At 58.4% G+C, this 9,633-nt stretch overlaps 1 protein-coding gene across 1 annotated transcript; it reads right to left on the bottom strand.

Moving 5' to 3' along the window:
• HSPB1 (heat shock protein family B (small) member 1) lies at positions 502-2,228 on the bottom strand. Its single transcript, XM_018040903.1, has 3 exons — positions 1,722-2,228; positions 927-990; positions 502-821 (listed from the first exon to the last, which is right to left on the bottom strand). The coding sequence occupies exons 1-3, from the start codon at positions 2,071-2,073 to the stop codon at positions 632-634; spliced, it is 606 nt and encodes a 201-aa protein (XP_017896392.1). The 5' UTR covers positions 2,074-2,228; the 3' UTR covers positions 502-631.

Raw genomic sequence — 9,633 nt, 5'->3', positions numbered from 1 at the left:
CCACACCTGCTCATCGCTCTCTGCGGGGCACTCTTGGACCTGAGGACCCAGGTCCCATGCTGCCTACACGGGCTGGGCTAGGGGAATCACCCCTCAGAAAGCCGCCAGGGGTGGCCACACCTCCCCTCACGTCTACCTGGTCCAGCCCCTCTATGATGAAGTTAGGAATCTGAGCTCCCAGGAAGCCCTCTCCCCAAGCCCTGCCCTGTCTTCCCTCACCTGCCCCCTTGCTCAGGTGGTTCCTGAGTGCCCAAGCCTGGGTCAAGTGCCTCTCATAATTTCCCCTGCTCCCCCTCCAGCCCTGGGCGTTTTAACTCCGGTGAACAATCACTGCTTCTCTCTTAATGAACAAGGGGTACAGGAGGGCAGGGCTGTGCCCAGTGACAGATGATACTGCACCCACAGGACCCAGCCTGGGGCCTGGTGCCCAGCGGGCCCTCAGCAAACGTCAAACCAGCACCAACCCTTCTTCCTTCACAAAACCAGCAGGGTCTGAGGCAGTGGCGGGCAGTGGCTTCAAACTTTATTTGAGAAAAACAGAAGGCAAACGTATCAAAAGAACATAGAGGTTTGGCGGGTGAGGATGGTCAGTGATGGCTACTTGTGGGGTGGGCCGCTGGGCAAAGGGCCTTTACTTGTTTGCCGGCTGTTCGGACTTTCCGGCTTCGGGGCCGCCAAGCTGGGCACGCGCCTGGAAGGTGACGGGAATGGTGATCTCGGCCGACTGGGTAGCTGACTTGGGCAACGGGGCCTCCACGGTGAGTGTGCCCTCAGGGGACAGAGAGGAGGAGACCTGGGTGGGGTCCACACCGGGGGGCAGCCTGGACAGGCAAAGAGGGTGGACAAGAGTTACACACCAGGGCGTCCCCGCGCGCCCCTCTCCCGCCCCCCGCCCCCCGCCCCCCAGATCCGGAGCCAGGACTCACGTGTATTTGCGAGTGAAGCAACGGGAAATGTAGCCGTGCTCGTCCTGCCTTTCCTCGTGCTTGCCTGGGAGGAGGGGGAGGGGAAGTAGGTCAGAGGAGGCGGGGAGGGGCGGCCTAGCCGCTGGCTCGCAGCCAAGCGCGCCCCACCTGGGGGCCAGGACTCCGGGCTGGCAAGACTGACGGAGGGATCTGGGTGCCCGAGACTGTCCCGGGAACTCAGAAGCTTTGGGGAACTCGGAAGCTTTTGGAAAGTTCGGGTTCAGGGGCTTGGCGAGTGGGGGGTGGGGGTGGAAGCGCGGCTCGGGGCAGGCGCACACGCCCCCTCCGCGGACCCGGGCTGGGAGCAGGGACCGTGACGTGGGGGGCATTGGGGGCAGGGCGGCGAGGGCGACGCCCTCTTCATACCGACTGCGGGCCCGGGTGGGTGGGGCGCGGGGTGGGGGCCTGGTCCCTTGGGGGCCAGGTCCTCAGGTCCGAGGGCTGGGGTTGAGGGGAGTCTCCGCTGAAAGGGGGCGTTGCTTTCCTTAGTGGAGACTTTTTAGGGCTAAAAGATCCCTTAGGAACTACAGCAAACCCCAACTCCAGAGAATACAGACCAGGGGTAGGGCGAAGAGGCCGGGCCCCGCTCCGGGGGCTCCCCGCCTTCCCCCCCACCGCCCGTCCTCGGCTAAGTTTTCACTTTCCAGCGGCCCCCTCTCCCGGCTCCCCGCCCATGTTTCCACCCAGGGCTCTTCCCCGGGACCCGCGAGAGGCGAGGGGCCGGCGTCCCTGGGGCGGGGGCCGGGGGGTGCTTACCAGTGATCTCCACCACGCCGTCCTTGGTCTTGACCGTCAGCTCCTCGGGGGCGAAGTGGTTGACGTCCAGGGACACGCGCCAGCGGTCGGCGGTCTGCTGGATCTCGGAGACCCCGCTGCTGAGCTGTCGGCTGAGCGCGCGGCTGTAGGCGGGACCCTCGATCGCTGCGGCGGGCAGCGGGCGCACGTAGCCCGGCCATCCGCTGTGGCTGAGCCACTGCGACCACTCCTCGGGCAGCCGGGGCAGCCCGAAGGCCTGGTCGAAGAGGCGGCTGTGGGCCGGATACCAGTCGCGGAAAGGGTCCCAGCTGGGGCCCCTTAGGAGCGAGAAGGGCACTCGGCGCTCGGCCATGCTGGCTAGTCTGGGTGCGTCCGGAGTAGGCTCGGAGAAGCGGGAGAAGTGGCGGGCGCCGGACCCCGTAGCGCTTTTATGGGTCTCCAGCCGGGTATTTTTAGCAGGCGGTGTTTCAGGTCTCTATTAATGGCAATGACGGGCCAGGGGGCAGCCCCTCCCCCTGCATTCCCCCCCACTGCATACCGGGGCGCGGGGCGGGGCGAGGAAGGCCCTGCCCACATCTGGAACCTTCTCTTGTTCGAGAAAACAAATGACTAGAGCCTCGATGTCAGAGCACTGCCCACTGCTGGACGCTCGGAGGCCTGGGTGCTAAAGCGCTGGGCCGCTATCTGTGGACAGTCGGGGAGGACAAAGCCGAGAGGGAGAGAGAGAAAGAGAGAAAGAGGTCGAGCAGTGAGTCCCAAGGGGAGAGAGAGAGGTCTAGCAGTGAGTCCCAGGGCGCACAACTAGGAACTGGCAGAGCGAGCCAGGATTTGGAAGGCAGTGTGTCTGTAATATAATGCCTTAAGAAGCAGCCTGGTTAGGGCGGTCTCGGGAGGTAGACCGCCTGAGTTCACAGGCAGGTTCTGCCACTCACTGGATGAACTTGTGCAAGTTCAGAGTCTTTTGCCTCAGTTTCCCCATTGGGAAAATGGGATGATGGTGGTGATGATAATGCTTTCATCGCTAGGTTGGTTTGAAGATTCAGCCTCAATGCAAGTAAACATTTTAGTCCAGGGTACACGACAATGAATATATTATCTATATTTATCTATATATAATATATATAGATAATATATTATCTATAATTATTAGCCCCCTGAAGTTGAAGGAGGGGGCAGGAAGGAAAGCATGTATGTGTCCCTGTTGCAGAGGCAATGGTATGTGTAGGTTTGGCCATTTGCCCACTGAACCCCAGTGGAGTAGACTCAGATCACAAACCTTGAGGGCCAGTACTGAGAAGGGGTCAGGAAGAAGGTTATGGTCAAGTCTCCCCATTATATCTAGTTTTCTGGAGGAGCCCTAGACAGGGGAACTTGAAATGCAGCAACCTTGAATCTAGTCAGGGCTTTGCTGTTTGTGTGATTTGGGCCAATGCTCCTTTCCCTGTTGGCAGGTTATTACCTCGAGCCTGTTCTCCGCAGATGGAGAGGGGGCAATTCCTTCAAACTTGCTTGGAGCCTGAGGCCCACCCCTCCTCCTATCTGACCACCTGTGAGATCCACGCCCCCGCTACCCCCTCTGGGAAAAGATGCTGCCCCTAGCTTCCTGCCATAATCCTAACGATCTCTCTCTCCTGCCTTCCTTCTCCTGACATGTGTCCTGTATCCCTCCTTTTTCAATGAGGAAACAGGTTTGGAGATGAGGTGATGGGCCTACAGTCTCCCGTAAGCCACTAGCAGAGGAAGGCTCTCGTCTCTAGCGCTCAGGGCTCTTCCCCTGGTCAAGCTCCCACCTTGGACTCCTCTTGTTTTCTCTTCTCCCGAGATACACTCTGCTTGCTGCCCGCCCCCCCCCCGCCCCGACCCCCAAGGGTCTCAGCTTCAGGAAGCCCCAAGCCTTGGCTCCCTGGCACTCCCAGCTCCACCCAACCCAGCTCTTAATGTCAGGGTGAGGTCAGGAGCCAGGGAGGGCCCTCATCCGCTCCCTGCCTGCCCACCTTGGCCCAGACTGGAGCCCAGGTGCCCCACCCTCGCGGGAGCTGTCACGTATAATCACAGATGCTTTCAAGTTCAGCCTAGCCATGCTCTGGGTGGGGGCTGCCTGCCTGGCCGCCAGTACCTTGTAGACAGAGGCTCCTTTCAGAGCTTCCTTCGATTTGCCTGAAACCAGGGTGGGGAGGTTCCATCCCTGTTGCCCCAGCCAGAGGAAGTTGTGCAACCCACAGGGGTGGCATAAGACAGAACTTTCATATCTTACTTTTTTTTTCCCCACACCACGAGACTTGTAGGATCATAGCTCCCCAACTAGGGGATTGAACCTGGGCCCTTGGCAGTGAAAGCGTGGAGTCCTAACCATTGGACCACCAGGGAATTCCCCACGTCCATCTTTGGTTGGTCACTTCTTGAGGGACTCTGATCAGAGCTGCCAATCACAAGGGAGGGGACCTGGGTGGCTCTAGGTGGTGGTAAGAGGGGGTGAGCGAGGGAGAAACTGGGTTTTGGGGTCAGACTGGGTGGGGTGTGAATCTGCTGCTGTTCACTGGCTTGCTGACCTCGCTGAGCCGGCACGTCCCCCTCTGCAAGCCGCAGATAACAACACACCCATCTTTCAGGGCTGTGCTGAATCTATAACATGATAACTCCAGCGAAGAGCCTGGTGCTCAGAAGTGTTCATTGTTATAATAACAAAGGAGGAAAGAAGGCCTTTAATCTTGGATACTGAGGCTTAGATTAATGAGAAATAACTGGGTGGATGCACTTTACAGCACACTCAAGAATCTTATCAGGGTCTTATTTTGGAGATGAGAAAACTGAGTCACAACTGGCCTAAGGTCACAAGGCTGGTGATGGGTGGAAGGATTGGAACCTGGGGCCTCTTGCCTCTCCGGCCTGGGAAGTCCATCCAGGGAGGGCTGTGGGCTGAGGGGTGCAGCCCAGGGTTACCTGTGGGACAGGGAGGGTGGGGCCAGCCTCTCTGGGTTCACTTCCAGCCCTGACCAAGCAGAGCACCCTTCTTCCAGGGGACTGAGCTGCCTTGGGTAGCTTTCTGGGGATTAAGGGGATAACTCCACCCCCAGGGATTTCCCAGATGCCAAGGGGTTGGGGAGCAGGTGGGCACTGCCGGGACTCCTTAATCATAGGGTCCCCTCCCTTCATCCCTAGCCTCAAAGTCTGGAGTACCCTGCAGCAGCCTGGAGACTAGCCTCCCAGCCTCCTGGCCCTGTGCCAGAGGCCTCAGCCACATTAGCCACTCCCTTGGCAGGCCTTTGCCAACTGCGGCTGTTCCAGCCCCTCCTTTCCTTGGCCCAGCCTCAGAGAAAGCTCGAGAGTGTTCAGGCAGCTACCGGAGCTCCCAGGAGAGGCCTGACAGCTGATGAATTGCCAGTCGCTGGGCCTGCTGGGAACTAAAAATGTGGGCAGCCGTAATTAGAATGGGGGTGGGAGGCACTGGGTCTCTCTGGAAGCATCTAGATACTTCTCCTGCAGGAGTTCATTTCCACAAACCCAGCTCCTTTGGCTTCTGGCTGGCCTGGGGGGGTCACCTCATCTCCACCATCTCTGAATGCCCATCCCTGGGGGGAGGGGCGCCAAGGAGGGGCCGGAGGGAGGCCTGGGGTTCCATCCTCTTCTTCCTGCCCTGCCACCAGCAACAAGAATCCGTCAGGCTTGGGAGTCTGGGGACGTCCATGTTTCTGACTGTGACCTTGGCCAGGGGCCGGTCTCTATGACTCATTTGCTTCATCTGTACAGTGAGACCATCGGACTGGATGTTCTCGAAGACTCCTTCCAGCACTGGTGAATCAACAGATTCTCCTCCACTCTCTCCCTCCCTCCCCCGCCCCGTCCTGCAGCCCCTCCCCCCCAGGGACAGGCATATGGTGAGAGGAGACAGAGGGGGCCAGAGGATGCTGAGAATCGGAATCCCTGGCGGGTAGTGGCCATTGGAGGTGGGAGCCCGGGTGGCTGGAGCACCCTCATGGGCTGGGTGTCCTGAAAATCCTTTCCCAGGTGGAGGGGAGCTTGGCAAGGGAAGGGCAGGTGCCTGGTGATGAAGCTGGTTTGCTGAATATGCCCTCAGCTAAAGAGAGGCTGGGGAGGAGGCCAGGGTGCTTCCAAGAGCGTTTCAGAGAGGCATGGGAGGGGGGTAGTCAGCTGGAACCCCCAAATTGGGCATGAACACTTGTGACCTGCTACGCTGGGTCTGGGGCTGTAGGAGACAAGTAAAGGGGGCGGATTTGCCAGGACACAGGAAAGCCTCGTCCAGCCTCCTGGCTGCTGTGTGTGTTGGGAGGGAGTGGACAGAGGGGTCCCTGAGGCCCCGCATGCAGAGGAGAGGACTACTATGCCCCAAGTGCCACATCTTCCGAAGGTTCCCCCACCCCTGCCCCCATCTCCCCTCCTTGCTACCCGATATGGAATTCAAGTTTCCTGTTTTCCTGCCTGCCTTCCAGTGTTTTTCCCTTTTCCCAAGGTCAGAGCAGAAGAGTGCAGGCTCAACCCTCTGGGGGAGGGATGGCAGGGGAGCAGGAGGGGGTGGGGTACCTCCCTGTCCTTTTCAGGAGAACAGGTGCCAAGTATCCAGCGAAGTGCTGAGGACGAGAGCTTTGGGCTTTCAGGCTGACAGGGACCCTCCCCCAGGGATCTCGCCTCTCAGTCCTGGCCAGTTTTGTATCCCTTCTGGCCCGGGACCAACCTGCAGTTTTTTCCCTTCTCTCTGTCGCCCTCTAGGGGTCTTCTTGCTGCCACCTCGCCGTTTGTCGCCACCCTCCCCTACAGTGGCCGGAACTCCTCATTTCTCAGTTCCCTCGTTCACCCCTCTACTCATTCAACAAACATCGCAAGGGTGCCTGTTTGGGGGATGCCAAGATAAGAAGGCATGGCCTGGGCTCCAGAAGCTCACAGATGTAGGGTGAGCGAGACACGCCAAGAAATAACTGCATCAACAGTTTGATGCTCTGGGACTTCCTTGGTGGCTCAGAGTTAAAGAATCCGTCTCCCGATGCGAGGGACTCGGGTTTGATTCCTGGTCAGGGAATTAAGATCCCACGTGCCTCAGGGCACCTAAGCCTGCAAGTTGAAACTACTCAGCACAGACAGTCTCTGGGCTCCGCAACATGAGAAGCCCCCAAGGTGCAATGAGAAGCCTTAGCACTGGGGCTGGTGGACCGCATATGGGGAGAGAGCAGAAATGAGCCGGTCATGTTGCACAGTCCAAGGTCAATGGGCAACACCCCCAGCACTGAGCAGGACATCTCTAGAGTGATGAGGAGGCTGCACTGAGTTTCAGCAACCCCTGTCGAATCCACAGGTGTTTCTGGATCAGATCACCCTCCATCCAAAGTTCCTGGTCACTCATCCCATTTTACAGATGAGGAAAATGTGCAGGTCAGAGATGGGGGCTCTAGCCAAGATACAAGCTGGGAGCTGGCCTCGAGTCGGGGGTCTGGAGTACAGGGACCACCAGTAGAGGACTGAGCTCACAAGGCCGAGAGGGCACATGGTCCCCTAGCTAGTGGCTGGTGCAGCTGGATGAGGGCACCCCGTCTGCCCCGGCCCTGCGTTCCCCCTGGGCTGTCACCTCCCCCCTGTGGTCAGCAGAACAGAGGCCCCCAAAGAAGTCCTATTGGAGAAGGAAATGGCAACCCACTCGAGTATTCTTGCCTGGAAAAGTCCATGGACAGAGGAGTCTCGTGGGCTACCGTCCATGGAGTCGCAAAGAGTCGGACACAACTGAGTGACTAAACAACAACAGTGCCACAGCAAAGACCCAGTGCTGCCAAAAACAAAAAACCCAAATTGCTTGATGCCCTAAAGGCAGGGACAGACCAAGGCTGGAGGAAACCAGGGGGAGTGAGTGGCCACTGCAGCTGGCAATCAGGAAGTCTCCTTGGAGGAGGAGGCAGCTGAGCTGGACCTAAACCGGGAGCTCCTAGGGAACTGGAGGACAGGGCATGTGGGGGGCCGAGGGTCTGCTGGATTCCAGGAAAGGGATGGGAGCTGAGGTTGGAGGGTGGTGGGAGGAGAGGATGGCAGTTTCAGGGGCCATTTGGAATGCCTTCCAAGCCCTATGCCTGGTAGACATGGTCCTGGGATCCTCGGGGTGGGGAGTTCTGCTTCATTAATTCCAGTACTGGGTCCTCAGAGCACATAGTAGGTGTTCAGTAAGCCTGTTGGGAGGAGTGAGGGAAAGGTCAGATTGGCATTTTAGATATGGTGGGAGGGGCAGGCAGGGATGGAAGGGGCAGGCCAGCTAGTGAGGAGGTGGGCATGGGAGGCAGGGTGGTGGGGAGAGGCCAGGAGCCGGGGGTAGGGTAGAAAAGGGAGTGGTACTGCCTGGTCACAGCCTGGCTGTGAGGTGTGGACGAGGAAGGCTGGGCAGGGAGGGCAGGGAAGGGGGAAGGCAGAGGGGCAGGGACAGCTGGGTGGGAGACAGGCTGGACTTGCATGCCCACCTTCAGGCTGTTTCATGCCCCACCTGCCCCCTCCAAAAGAGTGGCATCTCTAAAGTAGGACCAAGTCTGCTTTCCCTGTAGCCCCAACCCCTGCCTGAAGCCCAGTTCTTGCTGGACCGGTGTAAAGGGTTAAGGAGATCACCAGTGCTTCTTTGAACAGCTTCCTCAGATCAGAAACAGAGCCAGTGGCCAAAGGCCTCCTCAGGTGCCCCTTCCAGCCTGAGGGAAAAGAAACTAGAGAGGGGTCACGTGTGGACAGAGCCGTAGGCTTCAGAGCACGGCAACCCCTCCTCGGTTCTGCAGCCCAGACCAGACCCAGGGCATCTCCTGTGTGGGGCCCTAAAGGACTGCAGAGTGTCTGAGATACCAAGCTGCCTGCAGATGCGGGCGTGACGGCCTCCTTTCAGATTCCCAAAGAGCAGCTGATTCAAAGCAAGGTTAGAATCTGTCACTCTAAGAGGAGAAGGAAGATGAGCAGAATGTGTGTGTTTAAATCTACATAAAAGAATCTGCCTGCCATAATGAGGGAGACCTGGGTTCGATCCCTGGGTTGGGAAGATCCCCTGGAGAAGGGAATGGCAACCCACTCCAGTATTCTATCCTGGAGAATCCATGGACAGAGGAGCCTGACGGGCTACAGTCCATGGGGTGGCAGAGTCGGACATGACTGAGTGACTAACACATACAAGTAAAAGAAATAAATACAATGTGAGTAGCTGTTAAAAACAACAGCAAAAAGCCACACCAAGCTCTCCCTTTTCAATCCCCATCCTAGCCTCCAGCCAGGGCTGGACACACAGTGTTTTCTGTAAGTGGCCACCCACGGGTGACTTGCTATATGGCAGGCAGGCCCTGTGCCAAGCACTTTCAGGACAATATCTCCCCTTTCGGCTTCCTCCCAGCCCCGAGTGGAGCCCGGATTCAGAGCCAGTGTTGTTCTGACCTGTGTTCCAGCTGTTCTGAACATCCCACCTGTAAGGAAGGTCCTGCACGTGGACCCTGCTTCCCCATTCACTGCTGAAGTGAGGCCAGGTATTGGGGGGTCAGGGAAACAGGGGTGTTCAAAGCCCACAGGGCAGGTCTTCCCTGGTGGTAAAGTGGATGACACTCCGTGCTCCCAATGCTGGGGGCCCAGGTTCCATCCCTGGTCAGGCTACTTAGATCCCACATGCCACAACTAAAATCCGGAGCAGCCAAAAAAAAAAAAAAACAAAGCCCACAGGGCCTCCAGTCTGAGAGGAAGAAGGCCTTTTGGGGGCCCTGTTTTTCTCCCCACCGATCTGCAGACTCATGCATGGAAGCAAGAGGTGGAGGTGCTGCACCCTGGTTCCTCGGTGCCCGCTCTTCTCCTGGGTCCCTCTCATTTCTCAGAGGGAAGGACCCCAGGACCCCCTTTCCCTCCCTGCACTCCCCAGGTACTCAAATCCACAGAGGCCTGGTCTCACCACCTGCCATCTGGGCTC

The sequence above is a fragment of the Capra hircus genome, chromosome 25 (assembly GCF_001704415.2).
Source record: "Capra hircus breed San Clemente chromosome 25, ASM170441v1, whole genome shotgun sequence".
NCBI lineage: Eukaryota > Metazoa > Chordata > Mammalia > Artiodactyla > Bovidae > Capra > Capra hircus.
This window is presented reverse-complemented; position numbering and strand designations above follow the sequence as displayed.

What these genes read in the sequence shown, in the direction of transcription:
- HSPB1 (XM_018040903.1), bottom strand. Translation starts at nt 2,073, where the DNA reads ATGGCCGAGCGCCGAGTGCCCTTCTCGCTCCTAAGGGGCCCCAGCTGG. An exon ending in CGGCGTGGTGGAGATCACTG is followed by an intron (nt 991 to 1,721) that starts GTAAGCACCCCC and finishes CCCTCCTCCCAG; the next exon opens with GCAAGCACGAGGAAAGGCAG. An exon ending in TGCTTCACTCGCAAATACAC is followed by an intron (nt 822 to 926) that starts GTGAGTCCTGGC and finishes TTGCCTGTCCAG; the next exon opens with GCTGCCCCCCGGTGTGGACC.